Consider the following 21,462-nt stretch of genomic DNA (forward strand, 5'->3'; position numbering starts at 1 on the left):
CTCTGTTTTTATGGTGGTGGGGCTCAAACTCAGGGCCTCATACATGCTAGGCAAGTGCTCTTAATATGTGAGAAAACGTGCATCTTAGAATTGATAAAATAAGGTATACCTCTTTGAATTCTGAGCCTGTATGGCACTTGGATTTCTCATATACTCTCTTTTTTAAATTAAATTAATTAATTTATTTTTATGTGGTGCTGAGGATCAAACACCCAGGGCCTCACACGTACTAGGCAAGCGCTGTACCACTGAGCCACAGCCCAGCCCTCGATTTCTCATACCCTCTTTTAAGCTGACGTGTGTGAAACTGGACTTTTCATCTACCTTACCAAAAGCGTTCTCTTTCCTGCATTTTATACCTTGGCAAATGGAGCTGCCCAAACTATAGACATGGGAGTCATGTCAGATTCGCGAGCCTCTATTAATTTTCACATATTAGAGGTCTTTTTTAAAAAATCAGTTCTGCCTCCTACATTTCTCTCTTTTTGCAGTATTGGGGATTGAGCCCAAGGGTGCTTTATCACTGAGCTATATCCCCAGCCTTTTAAATTTTGAGACAGGGCCTTACTCAGTTGCCTAGTCTTGGCCTTGAACTTGCAGTCCTCCAGAGTCACTGGGATTACGGGCATGCCATTGTGCCTGGTTCCTACAACTCTCTTGAATGCATTGCCTTTTTTCCTTCTCTATTGTGGTTTTGATTCAGGTCTTCCTCATGTCTCCATGTGATTTCAGCCGTAAACTCCTAAAGACTTTCACCCTCAAATCAATTCCTATTTAGCAATGTCCTTAAATGTTTTATTTCTCGTACTGGAGGTGTAGCTCTGTGGTGCAGTGAATCCTTGAGGCACTGGGTTTAAAAAAAAGTTTTAGGCCTGGGCATGTGGCTTTGTGGTAGAGTACTTGCCTGGCATGCATGAAGCCATGGATTCTATCTTCAGCACTGCAAACAAGCAAAAAAAGATGCTTTATTTTTATTTTTATTTATTTGTGTACTTCTTTGGGGTAAGCATTCTACCTCTGAGCTACACCCCCAGCCCTTTTTTAGTTTTAATATTATTTTGAGACAGGGTCTCTCTAAGTTGCAGAGCCTACCATAGAATTTATGATCTTCCTACCTCAGCATCCCGAGTAGCGGGGAGTTGCAGGGATTATATTTTTTACACACCCATCTGATTATATTATCCCTTGCTTTTAAATACCCCAAGATTAATAACCCATCCATGAAACAGCAAAGGACACCAGCCACCTTTCTCTGAAGAGAAAAAAAATACATAAACATGTGAAAAGTTGTTCATCCTCATCAGTATGTAACATTCTTGTAAATGGTAACAATGACATTTTTTCACTTATCCAATAGGCAGTTTAAAAAAGACTTAGTAATAATGAATGATTGCAAGAGTATGCAGAAATAATCCCATATATATATTGTAGGGCAATATTTTGGATGGCATTTTGAGAATGTTTTGATATTCGAAAGAACACAAACTGCCTATTATTTCTGGTTCTCAATTACTGTATCAGGTCAAATGGGGTTAATACCTACCCTAATGGCCTCAAGGAAGTGACAAAAATTAGGGGAAAAGGACTTACAACAGCTAGTATTTATTGAGCGCTTGCTATTCTAGGTGCTTCATATGTGTTATCCTCATGATAATACTTTAAGCATTATCATTACCATTTCCTGAGGTTCAGGGGGTAAAATATTTCTCAAGGGATAGAGTGAGTGAGGGGTAGAGCAGGGACTATTATATCTATAAAGCAGATCAAGTCTGGGTCCTAATTTTTGCAGCAATTTTCCTTTCCCTCTTTTTTTTGGAGGTGGGGACTGGGGATTGAACCCAGGGGTGCTTTACCGCCGAGCTACATCCCCAGTTTTTATTTATTTCTTTTTTTAATTTTTAATTTTGAGAGGGCCTCGCTAAATTGCTGAGGCTGGCTTTGAACTTTTGATCCTCCTGCCTGTTCTCCCGAATCTCTGGGAATACATGTGTGTGCTACCGAGCCGGGTTCTTTGCTTTTTGTAAAAGGTCACAGCATCTACAGTCGGAAATTGTTCACATGAACTGTCCCGGCCCGCTCAGTTACCATTAGCGAGCCTTCTCTAATTGCTGTGTGTATATCTTCGCCGTTGTCTGATTGACCTCTCCCGGGGAACTCGGTCCATTTCTCCAATTCTTTTTCGTAGTGTCCAAGTCAATTCTGGGTCCCAAGTAAAAACTTAGGTAAAGGCCTAACAAATGCCATCGTACCTGTGAGATCAACGGCATATCTTTACAAGTGTGATATAATTTTCACGAAAATGAATCAGCTACATGGTAACTGTTTTACATACAGGGTGAGTGCCTTGATATCAGTGGAGCTCCAACTCGCCGGCACTAGGGGCCGACCTTTCCCGCTTTCCTACGCGAGTAGGACCTATCCGGAACCTTTCTGGCGGCGTCTGAGGTAGCCTACCCGGACAAGACCGCAGAACACACAACATAGCAAGGAGTAGGTTAACTCTCTGCCCGAAATTTCTAGTTTAACTACGTAGTCCCGAGGAGAAAAGCCTTAATATTTAAAACTTTTTAAAGTACTGAGTTAATATTACGTTTTATGCCTTAAAAAGGTAGTAATTAGTTGGTTCCAAGAGAGTTTATTCTTCTGTTTGTTTAGGCATATATATAGACAGCCACTCGAAACCAAGAAGGAAGGCGGGGGAGGAAAGCGGAAGCCGCGGGGCCTTCTAAGTCAGAAAGTCTCCAGAGCTTGCGCCTGGCTATTTGCGGCGCCCGGCACTTAGACGCGGGTCTTAGAAGCGGACTGGGGAGAAGGAGTTGTTGCCGGAGCCGAGACCGGGCGGCCGGAGACCGCAGGGATGAACCTCGAGTTGCTGGGTGAGGAGGGCCATGACTGCGTCTTAGGGAACCCTTTGGTACCGGAAAGGAGGGAACCCGAGCGGGAGGGGACTCAGGCTGCAACCTAGGGACACTGTTCTGCGATGGATCTTTGGGCTCTCATGGTACCGAGCTGCAGTAACCGCGGGAAGTTCAGCTGCTGCCGGAATAGACTCTGCATTGCCTTTGCGAAGCCAGTTTCAGATCAGTTGTGGAGCGATAAGGACACTTTTTGACTCAACTCTGATTACAGAGATCGCAGGTGCTTAAGTAGCTCAAAGCAGGCAGAACTGTAGTTGTCGGAGATGGACTCTGAGGAAGTGAGGAGTGGGGAGAAGGTTTAAAGACCTGTCGGGATTGAGTGTCTGGACAGATTAAATCATTTCGTAGAAACACGGAATGTCTAAGAAGGGAACTGGGGGAACTTAAAAGTATCTCATCGAACAGCTTTGGGAAAAAAGGTTCAGAGGGTCATGACTAGGCACTAAGCAAGTAAGTGGGACAGTTGGCACCGGAATCCAGTTATCTTGACCTCCAATTTAAGATCCTAGCTACCATGGATGGTGTGTACAGTACTGAAATGTGAAAACAGAGGCAGTTGATTTATGTTACCTTCTCTTTGAGACATTTCCTCCCAACCCCTAACTTAAGTTTCATTATGTAATGTTTAGCATGGCAGCCTAGGGTGTCTGAGGTTTGTGGGAACTCCTACATGACTTGGTGCCTTTATTGGTTAGGTTTCTCTTAAGAAAAGAAGGATTTAGAATACGTGCTGACCAAAGGATTACAAAGATAAGAAATGGTCTTTGCCTTTAAGGAGAAATTTTTAAGTGTGGGGTTTAGGGTGATAATGTAAATAGACATACTGTACTGCAGAACATAGGCCTCTGCAAGTCATTAACAAGTGCTAAGAACATTTTTGAAGGAGTTAATATCTGTGGGACAGGGGAACTAAGACTTCAGGAGAAACAAACTCTGAAAAACCCAGAGGCATTGGAGTGGATGTTTAAGGGTGATAAAATATTGACAGACTAAGTTTGAAGATGTGGGGCGAATGCTTACATGGAATATATTTGAGTCAGGATATCAGTGAGAGCAGAACTAAAGAATTTTCCTGTTTGGCCAGGATGTGGGTGCTGTGTTAAAGAGAAGGCCAGGAGGTGGAGTTCATGTCATCTGTTTTATGGCACTCTTCAATGCCAAGCTGAAAAGTTTGTGCTTTTTAAAGAAGGGGGGGTAGGTCCATTGAAGGGTTTTGACCTGGTAAATAACTCACTTGCATCTCTGATTTGCAAGGTTTTATCTGACAGTAATGTGTAGTTGAGTGTGAGTGGGGTATAAAATCCTTTTGGTGGCCTGCGGTAGGTGAATGATAAGGAAGGCCTGGATTAGGAAATGGAGAGAAATTGCAGTGAGGAGGAAGGGACAGAATTTGAGAATTACTTGCATATAGTGGTGGTGAGGAAGAGAGTGAAATGAAAAATAATGGGAGCAAATAGTGGTGCTATTGATAAAATTTAATGATGTTTGGAAAAGAGAACTTGAATTATGTTGAGTGTGTACCTAGCATTCAGGAGACGGGTTTGGATTTATGAGAGAGTTATAATTGTCATAGGTGGGCTAATTGAAATCTTGTGAGTAGGTGACTTGACTAAGGGCGGAAGTGGGAGGGGCAGAAAATTGCCAAGGACAAACGCTTGTATAATTGGGGCAAGAGAAAAAATAAATGGTAATAAATTAAGTACCAGTTGTTTAGTACTTAGTATCAGCTAGGCACCTTTTCAAATGCCTTCCTTACATTTTTCCAGATAGAGGTAGAAAACAGGTTAGTGTGATGCCTTCCCGTAGAAGCCAGTTGTAGAGCCGTCGAGGCTGACAGCTGAGGAAGGGCTGCTCCATTTAGTTCTTAGGCAGCTTGAGCTCCTCAGTAACCTGAGCTGATGGCAGATTATAATGATTTTTAAGAAAGCGGGAGATAAAATAGATGGAGGGGGTTGATCCTTATTTTTAAAAAGTAAAGGATGAAGGAAAGGTATAGGTTAGTTCTTTGAAAGAGGAAGTTGGGTCATGAGAAGGGATTTTTGTTTTTGGGTTGTTTTGGTGCTGGGGATTGAACCCAGGGCTTCATGCATACTAAGCACATACTGTGCCACTGAACTACACTCCAAGCCTGGAAATGGCATTGAGAGGTTAGACAATTTAAATGAAGTATGTGTCCAAAAGCTAAAATCCTGTAGAAATGACTCAGATTTAAAGCCAGAAGATTAATGCATACATATAAGAGGGAGAAAGAAACAGTGATGTGCTTGTGGGAGCACTAAAGGACAGCTGATCAGATAAAGGAACTGGTAATGTGTGCTTCTTTTTTGGTGGTACTAGGGAGTGAACCCAGGGGTGCTTTACCATTGAGCTACATTCCCACCCCTTTTTATTTTTTATTTTTGAGATAAGGTCTTATTGTGTTGCTAGACTGATCTTGAACTTATGATCCTTCTGCCTTAGCCTGTGAGTCTGGGGGATTACAGTCATGTGAAAGTATGCCCAGCAGTGTGTTCCTAATGTGGCCACTCACATGGACCTTAGGCATGATACTAACTTTACTTTTGCAACCACTTTGAGCCCCTGCTGTGTTATCAAGAAGTATGCATTGGAGATACAAAGTTAATAAGACAGTTTTTCAAACTCTTGTACCACAACTCAAAGTAAGAAATACATTTTCTATCTCAGCCCATTATGTACACATACACATGTAACTTTCAAAATTATATGTATTCTGGGTTGGAGTTGTGGCTTAGTGGTAGAGCATTTGCCCAGCATGCATGAGGCACTGGGTTTGATTCTCAGCACCACATATAAATAAATGAATAAAATAAACATCCGTCAATATCTAAAAAAAACACAAAGCAACAAAAAAACTTTAAAAAATTTTATATAATCCTTGTTATGCTCAGTGTCTTTTGATATTTCCTCTTCTAATCTATTAATTTATTGTAATTCACTAAATTGATTTTCCCATTTATGGTGGATTGAATCCTATGATTTGAGAAACATTGAAATGAGATATTGTCTTTTCCTTGGATAAACAACTAGAACTAAAAGAAGAGACAAGCTTAAACAGGTAACTGTATAATAGGGAATCCTAACAAATTTATCTATTAGGAGAATCCAGCAGCCGAGCAGTTAATTCTACATTGTTGATGAAACTGACTATAGGATTTGGGAAGATGTTAATAGAGGAAGTGCCAATTAGACATTAAAGATGGGGTAGGGAGCTAGGGCTGTAGCTCAGAGGTGGTGTGCTTGTCTGGTACGTGCTCAGCCCTGGGTTTGATCCCCAGTACCACAAAACAAAGCAAACATCCAAAATGGATGAAATAGAATTTTCCAGAGGGAGGATTTGGAGAAGGTGACTTCCTGTGAAGACACTGCAGGGGTAAACAAACCTTCCAAGCATGATGTGTACATTATGTTTAGGAAATACTAGTTTGCAGCTGCTGCTCAGGGTGAGTTAATTGAGGTTCTTTTTTAGATGCCAGTGGATAGGGAATTAGCCAGAGATAAATTGGAAAATACTGGTTGTAGTCAAAATGAAATTACTTTTAAAAATTATGTTTAGGAGTTTTGTACACTGTTTAGCAAGAAAGGTTTTTAAGCAGGTGAGTGATGTGATCTGGGGTTTAAAAAGTCAGCTCCAGCAGCTTTGTGAAAGATTGACTGAGGGAGGCAAAACTGGAGCCAGGGAAATGTAGCAATTATAGCGTTGGGATGAGGGTACAGTGGGATTGTCATGGGAGAGGAGATGTCTCTGGGGTCCAGTCTCGGAGAGTTTCGGAGAAAAAGGAAAACTCACTTGAAGACCTATGGGATCCTTGACGAACATGTCAGTAGAGGCACAGAGATTCATTCATTTAGGAGAGTAAGGAGGATGTATTCAAGGGAGAATGCAGGCCATCTCTAGTGAGAGATGTGTTTGGGGGAGTTCCTGGTTCCTCTTTTAAAGGAAACTTGATGAGGGATGGGCATGGGGAGGTATGTGAAGATGACATCAATCTGGTTATTCTTAGGCTGATGTGAACTCCATCATCTGATGGGTAGATAACACTGGAAAGTCCCTTAAGTCATAAGTTTCTTAAAATGTCATAGTTCTCTCTACTTAATTTGTTTATTGGTGGGCTAATTAACAGTGCACAAGATAATTATCATAAGTGAAAAACTTTATGGTTAACTTTTAAGATTTACAGATTTCCCAGAAATTTGGGAGTGATAGGTGTGGGAAAGAGACTGGCTGGGGAGTGACAAGCCTGGAAAGGTATGTGTAACCTCAGATTAAAATTATGTTTCTTTGCCTTCCTTTATGTCTTCTTTCTACTTTTTTTTTTTTAATTTCTTCAATTCGTACTTCAGTATCAATTATCTATATACCTGCAAGTTGCATTTCTCCAAAAGAATTACTGATAGACCCATCACTTGTTAGAGGAAGCAGAATGGAAACTGCTGTTCTGGTCCTAAACTAATGCAATAGGGAGGAACTGGTTTGTAGGTGTGGGAAAAAAAAAAAAAAAGAAAAAAAGAAAAAAAACTGTTGGGAGAAAAGGTCCATGAAATTTTAGAGTCTGTGACAATTGAAACTTGAAGGAGATGCATGTGATACATGTGATGAAGGAAAAAAACTTGAGAGACCTAGAAAACCACAAGGCAGTTTGGAGAAAGAATCCTAACAGGAAATAAGGGAAGAGCTGAAGAGGTACTTGAAGAAGCTATGTGATTGCCCTGAAAGCTGTCTTAACTCAGATTCCAGAATGGTGTGTACCAAAGAGGGGCAAAGCTAAAGGTGGACATATGGGAATGCCAGGCTTTTAAGAATAGCGGTAGGAAAGCAAATGTGATTGAGAGCCAAGATTGAAAAATGAGGTCGTAAGAAAGGGTTTTCAGTATTTTGAAGAGTATGAAGAACAAGGATGTCTTGGGGTGTATGGTATAGTACCAGAGTTATTCATTTAACATTCAGACAAATACCTTTTGTGTGCTTCCTATGACCTTTATAAGGCAAGGGATAAATGTAATGTTTAAATTCTTATTTTTCTTTTGTTTCTAGGCAAAAGGATTAATTTTTAGAATAAAGTGAACATTGATTGTTGCCAAGAAAAGCCCTCAGTAGGTCAAGATTTTAGGTAGTTCACTTAGGTCATATTGCTTGGCAAGTTACATTCCTTGTCCCTGAGGAAGCTTATACAGATATCATTGTTGATGGTCTTGTATTTGAACAGAAAGGAAGATAGGCTGAAAGGAGGTGGACAAGTGTTGACTTTCAATAGAAGGCAGGTATGTTTTGCAAGCCTAGGGGTTGAATTCAGGCAAGAATCTAGAGTCTTTTTAGTGTAGTTACAATGTAGTTAAAAGTACAATTTCTTGATCAGATCACTTTACCAGTTTTTAACTGTGGGAACTTGAGAACTGACTTACCTTTTTGTGCCTTTCTTCTTTTATAAAATGGGGGCATAGTAATACTTACCATTTAATAGTGAATTGAAGGACTAAGATAAAATATAGAAGTTCTAGCTTAGGATATGGTACATAAACATGTAATAAGTGGTTAGCTATTAGTAACAAATGGAGGTTTGAGCACTACAAAGACGTGATGAACCAGCAGGAGTTTGTGTCTGGAAAACCCATGGGTTTTGACCTATTAATGTCATTTCATTGATGTTTTCCAAATTAACAAGTATAGTAGTGCATATTTATAAAAATAGTAGAAATAATACAAATATACATACTGGAAAAATCATCTGCCCCCCAAATAAATGTTTTTTTATACATTTTTCCTTGCTCATATAAACGTATTTACATATAAATTGTAAAGACGTTGTTTTTGCTTTTTTCTGAAGGTAGAACCTTTTTTCCCCTTGAAGTAGGGGGTCTTATTGTGTTGCCCAGACTGGTCTTGAACTCTTGGGCTCAAGTGATCCTCCTATTTTAGCCTCCCGAGTATCCAGGACTACAGGTGCAAAATGCTGTACTCAGCTAAAACCTTTTTAGACACATTGTTTATAACTTGCTTTTTATCTAACTATAAGATGGTATTTCTGTGTATTAGGAGATAATAGATCTTGCAGTTTATAGTGCATAACATGCATACTCATATGATACATCATTTTAACTAATTATAAATTTTTTTTGTGTGTGTGTTGGGGATTGAACCCAGGGCCTTGTACTAACTGAGCTATATCCCCAACCCATATAAATGCATTTTTTTAAAAAAATTTAAAAATTATTTTTCAGTTGTAGATGAACACAATACCTTTATTTATTTATTTATTTTTATGTGGTGCTGAGGATTGAACCCAGGGCCTCACATGAACTAGGCAAGCACTCTACCACTGAGCTAAAACCCCAGTCCTTAAAAAATTTTGTTACTGTTATATGTGAACAAATACCTCTATTTTGTTTATTTATTTTTACATAGTGCTAAGGATTGAACCCAGTGCCTCAAATGTGCTAGGCAAGTACTCTGCCACTGAGCTAGAGCCCCAGCCTATAAATGTATTTTTTTTTTAAGAAATGCTTTTTTTTTCCTCCCTTGTCTCCTCCCTTTGCTGATAATCACATATACCTCTATGCTCATGATTTTGTTTATCCATGTACACTTTTTTTTTTGTACTGGAGATTGAACCCAGGGGCATTAACCACTAAGCCATGTTTCCAGTCCTTTTTATTTATTATTTTGAAACAGGGTCTTGCTGAGTTACTGAAGCTGGCTTTGAACTTGGAATCCTCCTGCCTCAGCTTCATGAACCACTAGGATTACAGGCATGGGCCACCACACTTGGCTGTGCAAATATACATTTACAAAAAAATGAGATCTTATTATATATGCGTTATATCTTTTTGTTCTCATTAACAGTAATGGGAATTTCTGAAAGTGTAGTTCAGCTATATTTGAGTGTGAAATAATTTATTCAACCATCCCATTATGAATAAACATTTACCAGCGTGAGAATGTAGTTCAGTAGTATAGCATTTGCCTTACATGCTTGATGTCCTGGGTTCAATCCTTAGTACCTCAAAAACAAACAACACTAATAAGAAAAAAAAAAAGACATTTGTCTTGTTTATAGTTTTTGGGGGTTTTCTTTTTTTCTCACCAAGAACAATGCATTAAATATCTGTACAAGTTCCTCTAGTTTGTTTTTATCTATGATAGATTTCCAATTTTAGGTTTGTTGACAGGAAGATTACATTTTTGGCTTTAATGGATGCTGTAGGATTTTTTCCCCTAAATGACTATGCAGTTCTCATTTTTATAGGCAGTACATGAAGATATTCCTTTTGTTGCTTTCTTAAAAATTCCCTGTCCATGCATGAAAGTGACATTTTAATTTGGCTGCATTTCTCTGCGTTTTATCTTGTTTTCCTTTGTTTGGAGGGTTTTTTTTTTTTTTCCCCTTCTCTGACTTGTTTATTCTTATACTGTTTTTTTTCTGGTTTTCTGTACTTATCAATGTATAAACATTTCTTTATAATCTAGTTAATCTAGTTTAGTTATCTGTGTTACTTGATTTTCAAATTTTTAAAAATCTTTTGACCTCTTATTGAAACTTTTGCCATGCAAAATGTTCTAATTTTTATATGACTGAATTTTCTTTTTTCTTTTAGAGCTTTTGTTTAAGGTTTTCCCTAGTCTACCCTATATATGTGGTCTCCTAATTTTTCTTCTAAGATTTTATTTGAAAATTTTTATTAAATTTATCTGGAATTCTTTTTACTTTCTCCTTCCTTCATTCTTTTTGGCATGGGGGATTGAACCCAGGGTGCTCTACCTTTGAACTGCATTCTCAGCCCTTTTAATTTTTTCTTTTTGAGAGAGGTTCTCACCAAGCTGCTCAGTCTGTCCTTTTTCTTGTGATTCTACTCCCTCAACCTCCTGAGTAGCTGTGATTACAGGCATACACTGCCTCTTCAGGCTTTAGTGTGTTCTTTATTCATTAATCCAGTCAGATTTTTCTTTTGTAATCAATTTTGGAAATATGCATTTTGCTATAAAAGTCACTCTTTTTTTTTTTTTTTTTTTGCGGTACTGGGGATCGAACTCAGGGCCTAGTGCTTGCAAAGCAAGCACTCTACCAGCTGAGCTATCTCCCCAGCCCAGCTGAACTATCTCCCCAGCCCATGTTTTTTGAATTATCAAGTATTATGCAGGTAAATTTCCCTTACAGTTTAATTGACCACTGATTGGCATGCATATCTCTGGGCATCTTTTCTCACCTTCATGGTCTTTAAAACCAAGCATAGTTAATCTAATTATAATACCACATGGTAGATGATGGAAGGATGGGGAATATAAAAGTGGTTTTGAGCATTCTTGAGGAAATGGCCTGTCATCCTGTACACCCTTCAACCTAAGTGCCCCAGACTAACTTAGTCTTTTTTATGTGTCACTAGGTCTTTGTTTTCTTTTAAAACTCCTTATTATAATTCTGATAACTAGAATGATCCCTCCCAAAAAAAGGGGGGGGAGGAACTGGTCTCAAATCATAAAAGCAAAAACAGATCATCTGTGTTAAAATTGACTATTAAATGGTTCCTGGATTCTGGATTCTCTCAGAACCTTATGTGCAGCTTTCCCTTCTCCCAGCACAGCAAGTCACACCCTGCTCCTTCCTGAGTACTTTGTTTTTTTTTTTAATTTTGTTTTTAATAGTTAAATAAATACTCCTTTTTATTTGTTTCTGAACCATGTGAATATATTCTTTATTATCAATTTGTAAAGAAACATGAAGCAGCCAGTCACATAATAATGTGTGCTATTTTTTTTTTTATGAAAAAGCTAAATATTTGAATGTATAAGCATGTAAAAATGAAGTTTTACTTTGGTAAGTGGGTTGAAGGAAAATCATCATTTTGAAATCATGCATTTCTAATGTTTTACTTAAATAACTAAAAACATTCAGAAAAATACATCTTAATATGATTTCAGCATTTTCTTTTATTCCTTTTATGATTTCCACTTGAAGGCCATTACAAAGAAGATAAATGTTTTTACCTTTTCTGGTATTTTTGTGTTTCATTTTCTCAACTGTAGGGCCCATGTTTATATATATTTACATATATTTATGTATATTTTGTACGTATTTTTGTTTTTTCACTTTTAGATTTTTCTGTTTTGTGGTTTTTCGTTTTTTCTTTTCTTTTTTTTGTTTTTTGTTTTTTTGTTTTTTCTTTGTACTAGAGATTGACCCCAGGGGTGCTTTACCATCAAGTTACATCCCTAGTCCTTTTTATTCTTTATTTTGAGATGGGTCTTGTTTAAATTGCCCAGCCTGGCCTCAAACTTGGAATCTTCCTGCCTCAGTCTCCCAAGTTGCTGGGAGTGCATTGTACTGGCTAATTTTCTATTATTTTTTATAAAGGACAAAAATGTAATAAAGATGGTTTTCAAACTTTATTTAAAGAAGTACCTGTCTTTTTTAAATGAAATTTTGGGGGGAAGGAAAAAATAACAGAATGAATCAAACACCATTACCCTATGTAAAGGTATGATTACACAAATGGTATGCCTCTACTTCATGTACAACCAGAGAAAGAAGTTGTACCCCATTTGTTTACAATAAAAAAAATAAAATGAAATTTTATGTGGATACCCTACATGTGAAACAATTTCCTTGCACATATAGTTCTCAGAATATACTGTAAAAGAGCTACCATAATAAAATCTTTTGGAAATTACATACATAAACACAAAGATAGGGCTGCTGCCAAAATTAGACTTCTGATAAGTAGATAATATCATACCATCACAGTAGCCCAAAATGTACATTACTAGCGTACAAATACCAAATTAACATAGCAGAATGTATAGAGTAATGTCTGTACCAAAGCATTATTTATATAAGAAATGAATACAGAGAATTACATGTTTAATCAGCTACCAAATTATGTTACAACCTAAATGCTTTTACAGTAGTCACCCCTTATCAGTAGTGAGGCAGGGGGAGGTTGGATATATTCCAAGAGCTCCAGCAGATTTTTGAAATTGCTGATAGTATCAAACCCTGTATGTACTGTGATTTTTTTTCCTATACCTGTATACATAAAAATGGTACTTTGAGGTCATTATTTAAGTAAAATGAATGTTACTTGAGCACAGGCACTGTGATACTTAATTATTTGATATCAAAGATGGCTACTAAGTGACTAATGGGTGGGCAATGTATATATTGTAGATACTTTGGACAAAGGGATGGTTCACCTCTGGTCAGGCAGAATGGAGTGGAATGGTGCAAGATTTTATCATGCTACCTAAAACAGTGTGTAGTTTAAATTTAGAAATCATTTTCAGAATTTTCCATTAAATTTTTTGGACCATGGATTTGGACCATGGAAAAGGGGGTAAATACTGTATTAGCCAGGAAAAGGAGTGAACCCTACTGATTGCTGTCTTTTTTTTTTTTTTTTTTGGTACTGGGGATTGAACTAAGGGATGCTTAAGCACTGAGCCACATCCCCAGCCCTTTTTTATATTTTATTTAGAGATAGGGTCTTGCTTAGTTGCTTAGGTCCTTGATAAGTTGCTGAGGCTGGCTTTGAACTCTCCATCCTCCTGCTTCAGCCTCCCCAGCCACTGGCATTACAGGCATGCTCCACTGCGCTCTACTGAAACGATTTCAGAGAGTAGTTGGGGCTTAAGATAATTTGACTGATTTGATTTGGTTCTTGCCTTCCTTGCCCTTCATATTAGTAAATATGGAAATAAATTATGAAAAGCCTGCAGAATGTGGTGGGGAAAGATTGTGTTAGACCTGGACATATCATCATGCCTCAAACTTTTTTTTTTTTTTTTTTTTGTGGTGCTGGGAATCAAACCCGTGGCCTTGTGCTTACAAGGCAAGCACTTTACCAACTGAGCTATCTCCCCAGCCCAACCTCAAACTTTTTGATCTTAGGGTCTCTTTATATGTTAAAAAATTGAAGATACCCCAGCTGGGCATGGTGGCACAGACCTATAATCCCAGCTACTTGGGAGACTGGGCAGTAGGATGACACCTTCAAGGCCAGCCCGGTCAAGTTAGTGAGACCCTGTTTCAAAATAAAATAAAAAAGACTGGGGGTGTAGCTCAGTCACAGAGCCCTTGTTTAGCACTAGTGTAGGCTCTGATTCAATCCTCAGCACCACAACAAAAGAAAAAAGGGAGGGAGGAAGGAAGAAAGAAAATTGAGGATCCCCGAAGATGCTTTTATTTATATGCGATATCTACTGATGTTTACTAATTTAGAAATTAAAACATTTTAAAGCTTATTACTTAAAAATAACTATAATAACTTGAGATTTTTTTATGACTTTTGTTTTTGAAAACAAAAAGTATTTAATAAGAATGGCATGTTATGTATTTTCTCTTTAATGTTTTTCCTAAGAAGAAGTTGGCTGGATTCTCACATCTGCTTCTGCATTCACTTTGTTGAAATGTCACAGGTCATATAGCCTCAGGAAAACTCATCTGCATACTTAGGAGATAATGAGAGTAAAGAAGGCAGATGCCATCTGTGCATGATAATGAAAATAGGTGTGACCTCATGGAGTCCTGAAAGGGCAACAGTCCCCCCTCCACTTGGCTAACCACTGCTCTGCACTGTTCATGAGCTGTATGATCCTTGTGTGTGGCACATGTTCCATCAACTCTCTTTCTTTGCTTTGTTGCAGAGTCCTTTGGGCAGAACTATCCGGAGGTAAGAGTATAGTTTTGTCATAGTTTTAGGAACACGGTGACTATGTAATGATTATGTTGGTTGACAAAGTAACATTGTGATAGATCTTTTGGTATGATAAGGAATTAGATGTAGATGTTTAACTTTGTGTAGGGGGTAAATAGATAGGTAATATTAGCTAAAAATCTCAACATAATGTTGTAAATCTTGTCATTTGCCTTTAAGTAAAAAAAAGCAGACAATTTTAATTGAGGTTTTTTCCCATCACCTGTACGTACATTTTTCCCCCTGTGTGCTTTTAAAGTTTTGATCAATGTTTTTACATAGTAATAATCAATATGTATCAGTGTTCTTTTACAGTACTTAAATATGTCTCGATATAGCTATTGTGGTTATTTTAAGTGGCTTGATACTGATATAAAATAATTTGTTTGATTTCCCTAATGTTGCATACATAGGCTATTACGTATTTGTTTTCTTTTTTTCTGTTGTTGTTGTTTTAATTCTTAAAGGGTCAACAGGTATGACTCAGTGACTTTTGTTAGGTTTTGCCCATTTGACTTCCAGAAAGTTTGTACAGTTATAGTGGTATATAAGGGATTGATCACATTTGTTTCCAAAAATTCTTGGTTAGCTTTTATAGCTATTTCTTCATTTTGCCTACTTGAAAGGTATAAGAAGACATATAGAGACTATTTCCATATGCATTATTATTTAAATTCAAGAGAAATGTCATAAATGGCAGAAAGCCTTTAAGAAATAATATAGATACCTGGCCATTATTGTCTATATTTCTATATTTGTTTTAATTTTAGGAAGCTGATGGAACTTTGGATTGCATCAGCATGGCCCTGACTTGCACCTTTAATAGGTGGGGTACATTGCTTGCAGTTGGCTGTAATGATGGCCGAATTGTCATCTGGGATTTCTTGACAAGAGGCATTGCTAAAATAATTAGTGCACACATTCATCCGGTCTGTTCTTTATGGTAAGGAATTTTTATTTTTAATTTAATTTTTTTTTTCGTGGTGTTAGGGACCAAACCCCAGGGCCTTGCACTTTCTAGACAAGTACTCTGCTACTGAGATATACCCCTAGGAATTTTTAGATTAATATGTTAAATATGAGTTAAGATAGAGGAATGAATGGTGACTATTTATCTGCCAATTTCAACATAGGTATTTTAGTATTTAAAGTTTTAAATAATCAGTCATTACTGATACGATTTTCTCTTAGTCTGTACAGACCCTGATCCCATATTGTCCTTAAAAAGTACCTTTATAGGGAGAAATTCACTATAATAGGGATTTTTTTTTTTTTTTTTTTAATCAGGTTCCTTTGGGAATATTACATTACTGGAATGAGATCTTGTATCTGTAGTATAATCGTTATAGTGACCTTTTATTTAAAATAAATTGTTAGGAGAGAAGCTTGGAAGTTATCCAGTTCAACTTGCAAGTCTGAGTTCTTGAATTCCACCAGTTTTAGCAATCATAAGCATGCCTGTGCCTTCATTGATATATAATATAGTAAATAAAGCTTATTATCAAATACATTGAACTGAAATCTGTTATATAAAATCCCATTGACTTCACTCTTACTCTCTGTATTTACTTTATTCATGTCAGAAAATTTTATTTTGGGGCTGAAATTGTTTTTTTTAAATGAATTTGGTACCATTAAAAGCACTTAATCAGATCAAGGGTATTTAAATTATAACTATTTCCTGTTGTCTGAATGGAGGAAGTACTGACTTGGGAATTAACTTGAATACTGATCTGGGTTTGGCCACTAATGAACTGGAGATTGGGCCAAATTTTGATTTACAAAATGGCCTGGCCTAGATGATCTGTTTAGGTCCCCTCCAACTCCTTTGCATTTCATTCTTGCTGTTGTGTTCTTGCAATAAAGATTTAAATTCATATATTTTTAACAGTATTAGTAGGACAGATGTGATTTATATAACAAAATTCACCCAGTTTAAGTGTACAATTCACTGGATTTTTATTTTCAAAGTTGCACAACTATCATCACAATCTAATTGTGGAACTCCTACTTATTAAACTATGTGTACATTTAATTATGTAGTAATATGTATTCATCACTTTAGAAAATTGTAGAAAATAAAACAAAATAGAACTACTGTTCCCCTTGGTCCTGTCATCCAGATATTACTTCTATAAATGTTTTCATAAGTTTTACATACAGTTTTTTAGAAAGAGTTTATAATTATGCCAAAATTTATTTTGTATTTTGCTTTTTTTTTTCTCCCTAACACTATCTAAACATTTTCCTACTTAAAAACTTTTTTATGGCTATATATATTCTGACAGTTAAAGTAATTTTTTTTTCCTTTTTTATAGTGCTGAAAATCAAACCCAAGGCCTTGCATGTTATAAATGTTATAACTTTCTTTTTTTTTTTTCCCTGTTACATAATGTGTAGTGAATGTGATTGTCCATAAAGTTTTTCTGTCATATAGTCATTCATTGAGCAAACATTTATGCCCCAGGTATTATGTTTGGCATTGGGAACCCCAGAACAAATGAGTAGTATTTTTTTATTTTTTATTTATTTTTGACATGCTGAGGATTGAACCCAGAGGAAAAATTCTTGATTATTAGAGGGAAGTGAATGTGCAGACAGGTACATGTAATAAAGTTTAATAGGTCCTGTATGTGAACTGTATTTGAAATTTAGTGGAGGCAGAGGTACAAGAGAAAGAAATGTCAGTTGTACCCATGGAGAGCAATGGTCAGAAAAGGCTTCATAGATGAAATGATTTCTAGCTCATTCTTGTAGTGTGAATAAGTATTTGCCAGGTGCATTCCAAGCAGAGGGCACTGCATATCAGCCTAAACAAGCATAAGATGGAAAGTACAGGTATTTCAGGATAGCTGGATGGTGCTGTGGGAGATATCGCAAGCAGGGTAGGTTGAGATACTCATAGAAAGCCTTGTGTGCCATATTCGTGAATTTGAACTTTATCTTGGTACTGTGAAGTCATTAAAAGATTTTAGGCAGGGAAAGTGACTTGATGAGCTTTTATTTTAGAAGCTCTCTAGAGCAACATGTGGAAAAGAGATCAAAGGGGATTGTGAATGACAATAGAACTGCAGTGATCGAGGTAAGAGGTGATAAAGATGTGGAGGAATTGGGAAATGGAACTAACTGAAACAAATAGGAGAAAAGGTGGAAATGAGGTTTTCTTCATTAATTACAATGAGGGGCATGAGTGAAGTGGAGAAGTTAAGATGGTCTTCATTTCTGAGATGGGTAATGATATTCAATAATTTCAGATCTGAGAGAGAATGAGTTTGAGATCATGGTTGCATGTCTTTTGTTATATTCTTGAGGTTTTATTGCAGATTTGTTTTATGAGTATCTTCCCTGGAAGATGATAGTGCTGTGAATGTATAAACCATATCTGTTACTATATTCCTAGCTTCTGGCTTTGCATCTAGTATGTAGTAGGCATTCAGATACTTGTTGGATGAATGGAGCTTAGTGGAGATGCTTAATAAGTATTTGGTCTATAATTATTTGGTCAGTCAGCACAAACATTGGTAGATTTTTCTCCCCTTCCTTGACATTTTTAACTTTTAAAAACCAAAACCCATATTTTATTATTTAAAAAATGTTTTTAGCCAGGTGTGGTGGTACACACCCATAATCCCAGTGTCTCTGGAGACTGAGGCAGGAGGATGTCAAGTTTAAGGCCAGCCTCAGCATTTTAGTGAGGCCGTAAGTAACCTAGTGAGACCCTGTCTCAAAAAAATAAAAAGGACTGGGGATATAACTCAGTGGTAAAGTTCCACCCCTGGTTTCAACCCCCAGCACCCCTCCCTCCCCATTTTTTTAAAACTAGATATAGTGTTGCATGCCTGTAATCCCACTCGGGAGGCTGAGGCAGAAGTATTTCATTTTGAGACTAGCCTGGGTAACTTAGTGAGATCCTGTCTCAAAATAAAACATCCTGTTTAAAAAAAAAAAATAGCTGGGGTGTTACTCAGTGGTAGAGTGTCCTCTGGCTTCAGTTTACAGTACTGGGGGAAAATTTTTTTTTTTTTTTTTTAAAGATCAAACAATATATAAGTGTGTAAAAAAATGAAAGCCCTTTGTCTACTCTTTGGGGTAACCACTTTTAAATGGTATGGAATATGCCTTTACATTTGTTTTGGACATTTTTTGCAGTGCTGGGGATCAGACCTAGTGCCTTGGACATGCTAGGCAAGTGCTGTACCACTAGCCCCAGAATATATATCTTTTATCTCTAAGATGTAGTTACATCTTTTTTTTAAAATATGAAAAAAATATATATCTGTATTTATGTTTTTAAACAAAATTGGGAGATACACTATATATTTTTATTCTGTAACCTGCTTTTCCACTAAATGTATTGTGGATTTTTTTTTTTTTTTTTTTGTCTCATTTTAAATAATTGTGCCTAGCTGGGCATAGTGGCACATGTCTGCAATCCCAGTGACTAGGGAAGCTGAGGCAGGGAAATTGTAAGTTCTAGGCCAACCTTGTCAACTTAGCAAGACCCTGTCTCAAAAAACGGGAGTGGGGCAGGGAGAGAGAAAAAGAAAGGGGCTGGGATGCAGGTTAGTGGTGAAGAGCCCCTGGGTTTAATACCTACCTACCCACTACCACCCCACCCCCAAATTGTACCTAACATGCATCATAACTGTTTAACTGTTTTCTAATTTTTGGTGTATATGTTTGGATACCATAATTATAATTAGTAGTTACACCATTTTGTGTTTTTCTTTTGGTTTAACCTCATTTAGGATACACTTTGTGTATTATTTTAATTCTTGTGTAATATTTGAACATATTAGGGACTTGAGAAGTTTCACCAAGAGAAGTTTTGGGTAGGCATGGTAGCTGTCTTGAACTGTTATATAGTAGCATATGAGAGACTGAATAAATGGCGCAGGGTGTAGAAGCAAAACTAGTAGTAGTCTGTTTTAGTCAGCTTTTTTGCCACAGACTAAAAGATCTGATCAGAACAATTGTAGAGGAGGAAAAGTTTATTTGGGGGCTCACAGTTTCAGAGGTTTCAATCCATAGACAGAAGACTCCATTCCTCAGGACTCAAGATGAGGCTGAACATCACAGCAGCAGAATGTGACTGAGGGGAACAGTTCACAATGATCAGGAAACAGAGAGAAAGACTCCACTCTCCAGATATAAAATATATACCCCATAGCCACGCCCCCAATGAACCACTTCCTCCAGCCACACCCCAGCCACCTACAGTTACCATTCAGTTAATCCATCAGGGATTAATTCACTGAACAGGTTAAGGCTACGACCCAGCCATTCTCCTCCAAACCTTCTTGCATTGTCTCACACGTGAGCTTTTGGGAAACACCACATCTAAACTAAAACATCATTAATAGAAGTTTTAGGAAAGCAAATTATTAACTCAAAGTAGAGAAGAGCTTCCCAAGAGAAATGCCATGGATGGGATAGACTGCCAGAAAAGAACAGTGGAATTGTCCCTACTAAGGCTTGCTGTCCCTTAAGGATGCTGTAGAAGTTTGCACACTGGGTGGGGGCCATAGATAGAATTCAATGATCTATAAAACTCTACAGTCTTGGTCTGGGGGTGTGGCCCTGTGGTAGAGTGCTACCTGGATTCTATCTCCAGCTTGCAAAAAACTAAAAACCTAAATGGTCCCTAAAACTCTTAACACTCTTAGTAAAGACCCATTTTTTTTTTTTTTTTTTGCAAAGAAACAAAACTTTCAGATATCATAATCCCTAATTCTTGAATTTATAGAATTTGAAATTAAAGAATTTTTAAATTTTATTTTGGTGTTGGGGATTGAACCCAGGGCCTCACATATGCTAACTGCACTGTACCATTGAGTATACTCCCAGCCAAGAATTATATTTTTTAGGAGGGAGAACCTCTCTTAGTTTCCATTTCTACTTACAACTTAATCTAAAAAATTAGATTCCCTTTCACTATAACAGAAATACAAGCTCACTATGAAACAGGAAAAAATGCTATAGTGCCAAAAAGTTTAAAGGGAAAGTGGAATCATAGCCACCACTGTTATGTAGTCATATTGTGCTAAAAAGGCTTAACAAGAATAACAAGAGAAGTTGTCCTTTGTTTATCCCCACTCCTAATCTTGTGCCATTACCAGTCTACTGCCATTATTTGGAACTATTTCTTCTGATGATTTATCTTTTTTTTTTCCAGTACTAGGGATTGTACCTGGGCACTCTTACCACTGGGCTGCATCCCCAGCCCTTCTTATTTTACTTTTCAATTTTGAGTTAGGGTTTCACTAAGTTGCTGAGCCTGGCCTTAAACTTGCAATCTCCTGACTCAGTCTCTCAAATTATTGGATTACAGACATGCTCTGTTGTACCCTGTGTTCCTTCTGCTTTTCATTTCTGTGATTCCTGCTGATTCCTAGGGTTACTTGAACAAGTTTTTACAATTCTGGTTATTTCTATAATGGTTTTGCTTTTGATTTTTATTTTGTTTTTCGGTTGTAATGGGAATTGAATCCAGGGTTGTTCTAGTACATCCCTAGACCTTATTATTTTTTATTTTGAGACCGAGACTGGCCTCAAACTTGTGATCCTCCTGATTCAGTAAGCCTGAGTTGTTGAGATTATATGTGTGTGTCACTGGCTCACTTAGCTTGAATCAGTAAGTTTTAATGTCTTTTGCCTAAGTGGGGGAAACTTTAGCCAGTTTCTTTTTTTTTTTTTAATGTTTTTCTTAGTTGTCAGCGGATCTTTTATTTTATTTATTTATATGTGGTGCTGACTAACAAACCCAGGGCCTCACATATGCCAGGCAAGCGCTCTACCACTGAGCCACAACTCCAGTCCTCAGGCAGTTTCTTTAATACTT

At 37.3% G+C, this 21,462-nt stretch overlaps 1 protein-coding gene across 5 annotated transcripts in view; it reads left to right on the plus strand.

Moving 5' to 3' along the window:
- Positions 1 to 2,573: 2,573 nt before the first annotated feature.
- Positions 2,574 to 21,462, plus strand: part of Rbbp5 (RB binding protein 5, histone lysine methyltransferase complex subunit) — a 39,706-nt gene continuing 20,817 nt past the window's right edge. Inside the window, exons 1-3 of one of the 5 annotated variants that reach the window (XM_047520611.1) lie at positions 2,574 to 2,876; positions 14,572 to 14,597; positions 15,392 to 15,564. In XM_047520611.1, coding sequence (XP_047376567.1) covers positions 2,858 to 2,876; positions 14,572 to 14,597; positions 15,392 to 15,564 — 218 coding nt within the window. In that variant the 5' untranslated portion in view covers positions 2,574 to 2,857. Of the gene's footprint in view, positions 2,877 to 2,995; positions 3,139 to 14,571; positions 14,598 to 15,391; positions 15,565 to 21,462 lie in introns of those variants that run through there. The other 4 variants (XM_047520610.1, XM_047520609.1, XM_047520613.1 and 1 more) reach the window with 4 other exon arrangements.

The sequence above is a fragment of the Sciurus carolinensis genome, chromosome 12, assembly GCF_902686445.1.
Source record: "Sciurus carolinensis chromosome 12, mSciCar1.2, whole genome shotgun sequence".
Classification (NCBI taxonomy): domain Eukaryota; kingdom Metazoa; phylum Chordata; class Mammalia; order Rodentia; family Sciuridae; genus Sciurus; species Sciurus carolinensis.